This window comes from Medicago truncatula, chromosome 8 (assembly GCF_003473485.1).
Source record: "Medicago truncatula cultivar Jemalong A17 chromosome 8, MtrunA17r5.0-ANR, whole genome shotgun sequence".
Lineage (NCBI taxonomy): Eukaryota > Viridiplantae > Streptophyta > Magnoliopsida > Fabales > Fabaceae > Medicago > Medicago truncatula.
The window spans coordinates 37,917,122-37,929,704 of NC_053049.1; the positions used below are offsets into that span (position 1 = coordinate 37,917,122).

The window sequence follows — 12,583 nt, forward strand, 5'->3', positions numbered from 1 at the left end:
CCTTAGAATCGTTACATATTTGTTATGATCCAAATATTTAAATATCAAGTGCAATGACTATGAGCACCCTTAGATGATGAGTGACCTTCTAAATGGATCTAAATGACTATTATGATGAGTGATAGTTTGCGGTGAAGTGAATGTGCCAAGTTTCACCGTGGAATTATACACAAGAAAACTATGGAAGGAAGTTAGTTAGTTAGCCTAACAGTTATTTCTCTCACTTTTACTCTTACTACATTTCCTTTCTTTTTCTCTATACTACCAAAAGCTGGTACACTACAATATTCTTATGTGACCTTGGAAAATTAGCGCCTAAAGAAAGGATGGTTGAGTCAATGTCCTTATGATTTCGACACCAGAAACATTTTTGTTCACAAATTCTATGATGGAGCTGTAGGAAATATGAATACTAGAGAACACTAAGGCCAAAACAAATTAGAAAGGATGGTTGAAAGTTTGTATCTGAAATTTTATTAGACTATAATAGCAAAACAGTTAACTTACAATAAGTTCATTATACTGAAATTAAGAAGGGTTCAAAGTAGCTGGTGAGATAAAGAATGATTTGACTTCAATTCTGTGATCAGAGGTGCAAATACAACTAAGATAGTTCCAAGAGAACTATTAGAGTTAGAATTTAAGAGAATTATTAGAGTTGGGATTTAATAACTATTCACTCAAGGTGAGGGTGTTGGTAAAATTTCTTTAGATTGGAACACTAAATTGCATTGTATCACAAGGATGCTGTTATGTACAAAATGTATATGAAATCTGTTCATATGCATCTTTGCAATATTTGCAGTATATCTGCCATGGTCAATAACTAGAGGAAGCGCTCTTTATAATCGGTATATATTATCACAAGCGTGTAGTCGAACATTCTTTGACGTGAGTGTCTAACGAAGCTCCTCCCACCACACCGCGTGTTCTTTCCCTTGAGAGTTGATGTATTTACAGCGAGTGTTTAACACCATTGTTGACGAATTCATTTTCGCCTCACCTTTCCTGCAAGCAAGAGTCCCACACAGTGTTGTTCTTTCCATCTTGCTATTTCCGGGTCAACCACCCTGTGCCGAGAGCAACACAACCAGTTCACTTTGTGAAAAATAGCATTTTTCCTTCTCAGTTTTACTTTCCTAAGATAATAGGTGAGAATCATGTCCGTTTCCTTTGTTTTTCTTCTTCATCAACTTCTATGGTTTAAACAATGCAAATCAACATTTAAATCTACATCTTTCACTTTGCTGACGTGTGATTTTTTTGTTCTTTTCGTTCCTGTCAATCATAATCATATAAATCTGAAATACATCGTGATAAATCTGTCCAAGTGGTACAACTCTAATCTATCCTAACAAAAATACACTAATCACTGACGCAATCCAGCGAACCCGCGTACGGGCGTGAAACCAGGTTACAAAAAAAAAGCGTGAAAAGTGGACATCCGCATAAAATAGTTAAAGTTTTGAAATAGGCGAATGGATTGGCCGTCAACACGGAACCAATCCAAGTGCCAACAACCTCTTGAATCAACAGCAGGCATAAATGCTCTTTCGAACAAACAACGCGTAAAAACTTAGATCGAGGGATGAGTTTAATACGTCAAGAACCAGACCCTTTCGGGTTAAACGAACAAACCCTTACGGGTTTATAACCACCACATACTCTGCTGAACAAGAGCTAAGAAAACACATACCATACTCACGAAGGCCCAAACAGCGAACAACACGACGACGGCGACGAAAGGCAGCCACCCACAAACACCACCAACGACTCAACCGGAACAACCGACCACATAAGCACTTTCAACAAGTACACTTTTAGTTTCAGTTGCCATGAAAAAAAAAAAAAAAAAGAGGAAGAAGGAGAGTGTGTAGTGTAGTTTCTTGATTGTAGTGAGGGTGTAATTTCATGTAAGAGGGAGAAAAAAAATGTGTAGTGTAGTTTTCGGTTAAATAGGGAGAAGGAGAAATACACTATTTTAGAAATACTGTCAATTTTATCTTTTTCGTGTTGCTTGTTTATGATTTGTTTTAGTTAGTAAATAAAAAGATGATATCGTTGATAAATTAGAAGAGAAAAATAATATTTGTGATATTTATGTTTTTTTTAAGAAGTTAAAATGAAATATTATAAATCACCGATTTGGAATTTCAAGCACAAGGAGTGTCTAAAAATTAGAAAAAAATCAAGTTACATCAAGAGACTGAGTCTAAGAATAGCAGTAACAAAGAACCAAAAAGACAAACCCGTTACAAAAAGATTCCCAAACAATGTAGAGAGTTTAGCCACCATAATTGATAGTTAAAAGTAAGATTGTGCCTTTTTGCTTTTAGTAACCAAAAAGACTGAATCTTGATTTTATCTAGAAGTTGTTATGACGAGGACTTATAAACACCCGAGCATTCCGTTTGTTCTAAATGACCCAAATACAAAATAGCCAAATGAGATTAAAAACTAAACGGACACTTTTATGAAAACGTGACAGTTATGTTCTGTTGATACAATAATAAAATTAAACATGAAAAAGAAAGATGTAGTGGAAGAAATGACAAAAAAGATAGAAACATGGATGGAGTAAACAAGATTAATAAAAAAGTTGATTTCTTTCATATATGACAATTGAAAAAGAAGATTTTCATCACATCAAAGAAGAAAAACTGATTACTGCAAATTGTTGAAAGATTGTGTAAGTTGGTAAACATTGTGATATCACAAAAGAAGGACATGATTTTAACACAACACAATGAAGAATTCTGAAAGGGCAAAATAGGGATATCTAGTTTATCTTTCATTTTTATTCTTAAATTCTTAATTTAATTGATACTCCATCCGTTTTTAAATATAAACAAATTTTACTTTTTAAGTTTATTCAATTAATGATGTATGTGGTTTATATTATGAATCACATATATCATTAATTGAATGAACCTACAAATTAAAATTTGTTTATATTTAGAAACAGAGAGTGAGTGTAGTAGATTAGAACGAATTCCAGCAAATTAACCAAATTTGTATGAGACTATTTTAATTTGGTGATATCCGAATGAAATTTAATCAATAAAAAGAAGGATATTGAAAAATTATGTGTTAAATAAAATATTTCACCTTTCATGCTTCCACCTTCATATTTTCATTAATTTAGTTCAAAAGACTGTGACTAAGACGTCCATATATTAATGATTTCATTGAAGATTTGAATACAAAACTCTCCATCAAAATTTTCCTTTCCTTTCTCACTCTAGTCAATAATTTATTATTGCTTCTCACCCTTCCATCAGATCAAAAGTCGAACCATTGTACAGTTCAATCATACATTGGTTTATGTATGCTATTTGGATTCTAATAATTCACCTTTTGTCAAAAAAAAAAAAAAAATCACCTATTCTTCTTCTAGTAATATATTATGTCTTTTTCATTTTATTTTATACAACTTTAGACTCTAGTATATTATATTTCATTCACGTAAAAACATGCTTTAATGCATTTGTATCCTAAACTAAAAAAGTCTTAGTCCTTATCGTATGACTTTTTTATCAGTAAATTTCTCTCAATATGAAAACTATAGGGATTCAGTGTCAATAGGAATAGGCGAGGAAGTGATTTAAAATAGATTGGTGATATATGTACCACCCCATGTGACAATACACCATTTACACCCACACAAAATTCTGACATGTGGCAACCTGTACCCCACACAAATAGAAGATAAAGTGTGGTTGTGAGATGAACTTACCAAAATATCCTTAATACATAGGGTGTATAATGAGGTGTACGAATAAAGGGTGTTCATGTAACATTTTCCTTTAAAATACTTGCATCCCATCGTTAAGAAATGAATTCTTTAACTTTGAGATTTTGGCGACTTAAATGTATCGAGAAGAAAATATTACAATAAAATTATTTAAATGAAAAAGAAAAATTGATTCGCTCTGTTTGATACAAGAGAAATGTAGAAGAGAGAGACATCAAAGAGAGAAAGAGGAGAGAAGTTGTGCATTTGTTACTTTTTTGTTTTTGACACCAGCACAATTTTTTTGTCTTTTATGCCGGTGTCTCAAATCGAAGTGCATAAAGGTCTAAATTCTCACTTCGTGCTACTCATTGCCGTGGGTTTGTACCGTGTGTGCATTTGTTTGGCTAGCATTTCATAGAGAGAGGAAGAGATGAACTTCCTAAAAGAAACAATAAATGTTTTTCTTGTAGACTAGGGTTAAACTGACCTCATCAACTCTTCAAGCAGTTTTAGATCAATGTCTGTTTGATTATCAGCAAAAGCATACTAGTCAAGATGGCGGATAAATGCTTAATCTTTTCTTTTGGACTTATTTGAAGTATAACACACTTTTTTCTTATCAACTGTATGTTTTATGCAGTTGTTGTACCTGACCAAGCTCTTGTCCTGGATTGGGTCTTTGCCGATGGTCCACCTCAAAATGCAGCTGTGTAGATAACAACCATAAGCTAGATTTCCATGCCATTGTCCCTTTGGCTACGCCTGACGCACAATATTGGGTTGAGGAAGAGCAACTTATATACCAAAAACTTCGGGAGGAGAGAAAGTTGAGAGAGGAAGCTATACGTGCAAAGGTTTGTTCTTGCCTTTGATGACTTCCAAGTTGTAGCATTTATTGGGTGAAACCCAAGTTCAACATTGAAAAGGATAATTTCTGAATTTTATTAAAAGTGCTGCCCTTCAACTTACAAGCCGGTTTTGTAAGGTTGAGTTAGATCAAATCTTTGTTGTCAATAGCAGCCTAACGCGGCGCGGAGCGGCTGAAAACAGCCTAGCGCGTTAGAACGCGACCGCACCGCGCGTTAGGAAAAAGCGGTCTAAAATCAGGTTTTGCGGCCGCTTTACGTGGAGCGGCTTTTCCAGGTCGAAACAAAATTACGAAATTATTCCTTACTTAAGTAACGTTAGAAGGGTTATTAATTTTGTCATTTTCAAAGCCCTATTTTCTTTCATCCATTCCATCGTAGAACACAGCCGCTTCTTCTCTTCTCTTCTCTTCATTCCATCGCAAAACAACACTTCATCTCATCTCTTCATCTCTTTCACCTCTTCATGTCAGATCAACACTTCATCTCTTCTCTTCTCTTCATTTCAGATCTCACTTCACCTCATTATTGGTTATAAAAATTAAAATAAATGCTTATTTATGATTTCGTTGACCCATATTGCTTGCTGAAAAGTCATACAATGAATGTGCCAGCTAATTGCTTGCTATTCTCAATATTATTTTAATGTTTTTAATGCTTTTTTTGGTTACAATGTTTTTAATGCTTATCTTTACCAAGAATTTTATTTTTAACGGTAATTTCCTAACTATACTCTCTTTTTCAAATGATTTGATTGTCTTTAGCCTTAATTTTTTGAAGGAAGCCTTAATGATCCTTATGTTTGATATTCTTTCAAAAAAGAATTGTATATTTAATATATTAGTTCATATATATTTTGATAGTTATTTTTCTGACAAATTATTTTAATAGTTAATATTATTGGTTATTAATTATTTTTCTTAATTTTAATATTATTTTATTTCAAATTATGAATACTTCATAAATTTTGAGTAATATTTAAGGTATTTTAGTATATTTTTTTGTATAGTATGATATTTTAATATTAAATATATTAGTGTCCGCGTCATGTAATAGTGCACGCGTCGCGCCCGCATACCGCGCCGCGTCAATTTTTGGGGTGGCCGCGCCGCGTTTCCGCTTTGACGACTATGGATCAAATATAAGAACCTAATAGGGTATCAAGGCTTATATGTTCGAGCTACCTACCATGTTTTCCATGCACCAGGCCTAGTTATTATGAGTGTGAGAGATTGTATTGGGAAAAACCCAAGTTCCACATTGAAAAACAGATAAGGCCTGAAAATAGTTTATAAAGAGTGACAGACTCACCTTACAAGTCGGTTTTGTAAGGATGAGTTGGCCCTATATAAAAATCTAATAATATTTTTCAATTGTTTGTGTTCTTTCTTGTGCACCTTAATGCACCGGAATGATTGTAGTAGCGTGGTCTTTTAGAGAAAACCCTCATTAAGTTGGTCCTCCTAAGTTATTTCACTACAGAAGATGTCCAAAAAACTTTAGTTGCCTAGTTAGTTCCTTAACTTTGAAACGTCACTGCATCAGCCTTAATTTTTTTTTGTTATTAAATTAGTTAACACACGCCAAAGATAAAGTGGTGACAGAAAATTACACATTTATGATGAATTTTGTGAATTAAACCTTTGAGAGACTTATTTAGTGGTATTTTTGCAAGACTACTGTGGTAAAGTTTTAGATCTTTGAGGAGATTAATTTGGTGACCGGAGTTATTTGAGGACTAATGTGACGACACAAGTTGAAAACCAACATATAACTTTGTCGAATGGGTTAAAGGATGTTATAGTGTGACTTTGGACCAACTTGGGGTCTGGTGGTCTTCTTATGATGTATAATCGTTATTAGTTCACCTTTTTTACTTTGGTTAGGTTGATAGTTGAAATTCTTTTGATGACTGTGTGGTTTAGAATGATACCTTTAACTGTTTGACTAAATTTTATTTGTCACTATTAGGAAGAAAAAAGATTAGCAGATACTCAAGCTATTGAATACTCATCTTGTTTATTTGGTTCTGTTCATGCTGTAGGCTGAAAAAACAGCACGAATGAAAACTTTGAAATCATTTTTGCTATCTCAAAAGCACATCGTCTTCACTTAGCCTCTTGATATTCAAGCAGGGAGTACAGTGACAGTGTTTTATAACCCCTCAAATACAAATCTGAATGGCAAACCTGAAGTTTGGTTTAGAGGCTCATTTAATCGCTGGTCTCATCGTAATGGTCCATTGCCACCTCAGAGAAGAGAATGGCACACACGTCAAAACATCAGGTTAGTCTCTTTTGTTTATACTCGAAAAATGACTGTACCATAGTATTATGGCAATTAGCAATATCAAGGATAATAATGTTTATTTGGTTGTTAAATTTGTTTATTCTATTTTTAAATGATAATCAGAGGGTATTATTTGTAAAATATGATCTCTCTTCCAAACATATTGCATTAATACTTTGGATGTTATCACCATTTATGATGTGATAATCTGGTTAGCAGATTACCGGTGTTAAAGGAGACAAAAAATGATAGCATCTGTCCTAAGCTGTAGACCGGCCTTGGATTTGAGCGCTGATATACTTCATATTCTCAAATATTATGAATAAAGCTGCACACAGTTTATTATCTATATCAACTATGGTTGAATTTAGATTTTATATCCACAACTTGTGTATAACAGATTAGAAACAGCTTTTCATGATGGACAATTTTACTATACTTTTGTAAATTTGGCATTATTCAACTTGGCACTAAGTCTAATTATGTTGTTCCAACCAGGAAATCTTGAAGAAGCTTGATGATTTTATGATTGTGCAGTTAAAGTTCCACTGGATGCATACATGATGGACTTTGTATTCTCTGAGAGTGAAAACGGTGGAGTTTTTGATAACAAATTTGGAATGGATTACCACATACCTGTTTTTGGAAGCATTGTGAAGGAACCTCCTTTGCATATCATTCATATTGCTGTTGAAATGGCCCCAATTGCAAAGGTAAGCTAACCTATTGCATGGAGCATTAAATTGGTTACTCTAGGAAATCATAAAATTTAGGGTTAATAGTATTTTTCACCCCTGTAATATGTCATTTCCGATTTTTGCCCTATAAAATTTTCGGTTTAATTTGTGTCCTCGTAAATTTTTTTTTTCTTCCGGAAAACACCCTTAATAGGCCATTTTCAGATTTTTTTTTTCAAGAAATTTTGGTTTTTGAATGGCCTATTAAGGGTGTTTTCTGGAAAAAAAATATATTTTACGAGGATGCAAATTAAACCGAAAATTTTATAGAGGCGAAAATCGGAAATGACATATATTACGGGGGTGAAAAACACTATTAACCCTAAAATTTAAAGAGGCTGCCTTATCTATAGTTGATCTTTAAGATTTCCACTTCACATTTTTTCTTACAGTGATTTCTTGTTCCACTCGTTATGCAAGCTAACATTTCTATTTGAAGAAGTTTGTTGCATTGTTACTGTAATCTCTCCAATTATTTAATTTTCAATGATAGTAGGAAGAAAAAGAGAGGCCAAAATTAAAAGAGTGCAATCTTAGTTAAGAAACAATAACTACTCTTATTTTCGTGAAGAGATACAATGATTGAATATAAAGGAAGAGTTGATTAGTAAATACTAACCAGTATGCTACAACTTAGGAAAGAAAAACAAAAGAGAAAGGTAAGAGATAATACATGTAGAAAGATAATGAGTAGAAAGAGAGGATATATGAGAACACTGTTACGGGATACAGTACAATGTGTAGTGACCCTCTCATATTTATATTACCAAGAGAGTAAGCCGAAACCCTAGTAACTTGATATAACAACTCTTAACTCGCATTCTCAAGCTGGAGCGTAGACTAATCAAACCAAGCTTGTTACAAATGAAATCACTGCGCACTCCATTCAATGCTTTTGTAAACAAATCCACTATTGTCACTTGTCCTAACATTGGAATTAAGTAGATATAAGTTTCTGTTAAACCTACTAGCGGATGAAGTGACAATCTACAATGTGTTTTGTTTTTTCATTAAAAACTGTGTCTGATGTTATATGTATGACAGCTTGGTTACCACACCACAATTTCACCTGACAAGTATTGCCAAATGGCATCTCATCACAATTTCACATGTAATTTGAGCCATAGCCCTGTACTACGCTTTTATACTAAATCCTGCCCCCATATCTCGTTTCTTACTTTTCTAGGGTATCATATTACCTCCCAAAAATACACAATATCTTTTGTGGTATAGGCTTCCGGTCCACAGGAGATCCTGCACAATCTGAATAAAAAGAGCATCCACCTTCACATGACCATGCATGGTTTTGGTACACAATTCCCTTTCCTACAGCATTCTTCAGATACTTAACAATGCGGATTAGTGTTTGTCAATGAGTTTCAGTAGGAGAAGACATAAACTAACTTACTGGAGAAACAATATCATGTATAGTGATTAGTGATAGTTAGGTAATTCAGCTTCCCCACCAATCTGCTCCATCTTTAGAATTTGACTAGCATTAGATTTTTCCAACAATAACACCCAACAAAGTCTAGTGTGGTCATCTGGAAAGGTCATGAACCATTTTTTGTTGGAGAGTGTACTCGTTTTGTTAGAACCCCAGCATCATTTCTTTATTACAAAAAAAATTACGAAAATAAATTTTTTAAATACCGAAATCATAGGTCGCATACTATATTAGTTTGATTAAATATAGATGATTAAATTGCATCCTCACATAGCTTGGCTTTTCTGAAAGATAGTTGTTCCCTTTCATCAGTTGTTATGGCATTTTTTTGTTCTCAAACTGGATGACACTTGTTATTATATTATTAATGCAGAGAACATTTGAGAGTTATTTTAACATATTTTTTCTGTTTCTGATGGTGTTCATTTTTGAAAGGTTGGAGGCCTTGGTGATGTTGTTACTAGTCTATCCCGAGCAGTTCAAGATTTAAATCACAATGTGGATATCATCCTTCCAAAGTATGACTGCTTGAACCTTAGCAATGTAAGCTTCTTTTTTTGTCACACTTATATTTCATCCTCTACCCTGCATTAGATATTTAATGTATGTTCCTTAATTCATGAGTTTTCTAATCCCTTCCTAACTCTATCGAATACACCGATGTTGTTATTATAAAAATATAATATTGTTTGAGTTTCAACTTTCAATGTGTAACTTGTTGATAATCAAAGTAGTGGAAATTCAAGTATCGTTTGACTTGCATCTGCAGGAAATGCATGGCATGTTGAGAACATTTCTAAATATTTGGCTGTTGAGCACCTGCTTAAGTGTCTCATAAAAGACATGAATACAATTGTCGAGCATTTTCTGTAGCATTTTGTGGGAAAAATGCAGATTTCTTGTTTTTGTTTTAGTTAATGTTATTCATATCTGTTGATCAACTGAATTCTGATGCAGGTAAAGGACTTTCAATTTCACAAAAGCTATTTCTGGAGTGGGACTGAAATAAAAGTATGGCACGGAAAGGTCGAAGGCCTCTCTGTCTACTTCTTGGAGCCTCAGAATGGGTATAAGCTCTCGATCTTGATCTCTTTCTTACAAACTTAAAAATAACTGATTCTTTTATGCCAGGGTGTTGATTTTTTTATTTTTATTTTTAAAAAAAATACCTAATTGTCTATCAATTTTCTAGGTTAGAGTAATGCCATGCTGAGATAAAATGTAAGCTTTTATGGTTAGTCCGCTACTAATAAGTACACAAGTTGGTAATGGAGCAAGACTGGTCTTGGAACCGGCCTGCTCTCGACTATTTGGAACTTTACCATGCAGCACGCAAGTTGGAATGAGATTTTAATGAGCGGGAAGTCATGCAAATTAAGATTCATCCCTTTTGTACAGCTTTAGCCTAAAGTATAGTTAGTGCACATAATGAATCCTAGTGAAAAGATCACAGCAAGGTGACAGACATCATTTGTAGAGACCAGCCTCTTGTTCATTATTTTATCGGCACACAATAATGTAGGTAAGCATTTCATAGCTTTAGTATATATGCTGAGAGATTGAGCTTTGATGAGAGTTGTTGAACAAGAGAAGAGAAGCAAGCAGATGATAAAAGAATTTCAAATAAAATAATATGTTCATTAAAATGTAATAATTAACAGATCGAATAAATTTGGTGATAAGAGGAATGTTGGCGACATGTTATCCAAATCAAGTTTTGGTTCCAGCTTTTCAACATTGTTGTGCAGTAAATAAACTCGTAGATGCACTTGTAGGCGAATATTTTTGTTTGCACGAGACTTTACCAGTGTTGTGGGCAGAAAAGCGACACAGCGAGGGGTAACAAGTGGGAATACAGCGCAGTGGCGGCGGCTGAAGAGGGTTTCCTCCCAAAAATAGTAGTTCCATAAAATTTAATGTCATTAAAATAGTGATGAAGAGTAAAACAATGAAGATATTTTCAGAGAAAATTAAGAGGATATAAACTCATATTTTAAACCCTAGTTTAGTGTGATTCAAACATAATTGACTCCACTAACATATATCTTATCTAATAAAACAAAGGTTTGTATTTCATATACACAATTTATTGGCTAATGAGGGAGTATGGTTGCCATAATCCTATGTTATTTGGGAGCTTATTTTCCTACGCCTCACATGTATTTTGGATTGATAAATCTAAAAGGGAAGGTACACCTAAACAAAAATTGTGTTTTCTTCGAGTAAGTGTACTTTCTAATGTTGGACCGTTTTTAAGTTGTTCTCTTGCATTTATGAATTTCTCCAGATTAGTGTACTCATATTTACAAGCCAATAATAAATAAAAACAAATTACAAATCTACCTTAAATAGTTGTCTTTCAAATTGATGTTGAAAAACAATTTCACAGTTTTATTATATTTATATTTTACATAAAATGATTACATTAGTTTGATATAAAAGAAATATAAGCATATACAATTATACATGTACTTTTTATTTAAAGATGATCATGGATGAATGTAGTAAATACTATGTGCTTAATCCTCTGAATTTGGCGAATCAGTAGAATGGTAATTTTTTTGTTTTGGGATTGGAAACGTTTGATTTGCAAAAGGGTGCGGTGATTGTGAGAAAATAATGAGTTTTGAAATCAACAGTCTCCTCAATTTTTTCATTTTGATTTGCCCAGAAGGTGTCAAGTTTTTCTTGGTTTTGTTTACAGATCTTGTTGTTTTTCCTTATTGTCGTTTAAGGTATCTTTTTTTTTTGCATAAATTGAGAAATGCAATACAATTGTTTTATCCCCTAAAAAAAATACAATTGTTTAAAGACGTGAATTTTTTACTAAACTAACCTTATTTACTATTTTTTATGTTTTCTACCATCATAAATTCAAACCGAAATATAATGCTTTGAGATTGAGAGTAGTGTATGTATATAGTATTTTTTAGATGACCGAATTGGAAAGAATAATGATGAAATCCACGTCGAAAAGTAAAAATGACATTTATTTTGAAACAAATAATTACAATAACTCTTTAAATAAACTGTCAATTTAATCTTTAAGATACCACTCTCTTCAATTTAATCTCTAAAGTGTGTAAATATACACATTTTTGTCAATTGAGTCCATGCTATTTAGGTGTTAAGAGACGAAATAATTTACGCATTTTTGGTATTCTTTATGAACTAAATTGGAAGACTACATATAATTTAAGACTGCTTATTATTTTCATAAAATTTATGGACTATATTTATTATTATGAGCAGTGCTAAATGGTGCGAAGATTTTTTCCGCACATAGTACACGAATAAGTAGCTTAACGTGCAAACTCATTATTTAAGGTTAAATTTCATTAAAAAAAATGGTCAAAATATAATATTTCTATTATGGAATTGGTAGTAAGGACTCATTTTTTGATAACCTTTGGATGGCTGCTAGACTGCCACCACTTGTAGCCTTTCTGCAACCTGTTTGTTTTGTTTTCAATCAGTGGAGAGGCAAAATTTGCATATTGAATAGTGA

At 33.1% G+C, this 12,583-nt stretch overlaps 1 protein-coding gene across 2 annotated transcripts; it reads left to right on the plus strand.

Moving 5' to 3' along the window:
* The first annotated feature begins 4,431 nt into the window (after nt 1–4,431).
* Nucleotides 4,432–10,183, plus strand: LOC120577333 (soluble starch synthase 3, chloroplastic/amyloplastic). Of its 2 annotated transcripts, none has more exons than XM_039828510.1 (5): nt 4,432–4,590; nt 6,647–6,888; nt 7,429–7,604; nt 9,511–9,618; nt 10,033–10,183. In XM_039828510.1, exons 2-5 carry the CDS (start codon nt 6,783–6,785, stop codon nt 10,180–10,182), a joined length of 540 nt encoding a protein of 179 aa, XP_039684444.1. In that variant the 5' UTR covers nt 4,432–4,590; nt 6,647–6,782; the 3' UTR covers nt 10,183. The 2 variants fall into 2 exon arrangements, with proteins under 2 accessions (XP_039684444.1, XP_039684445.1); XM_039828511.1 differs by having other exon boundaries at nt 6,738–6,888.
* The last annotated feature ends 2,400 nt before the right edge of the window (nt 10,184–12,583 follow it).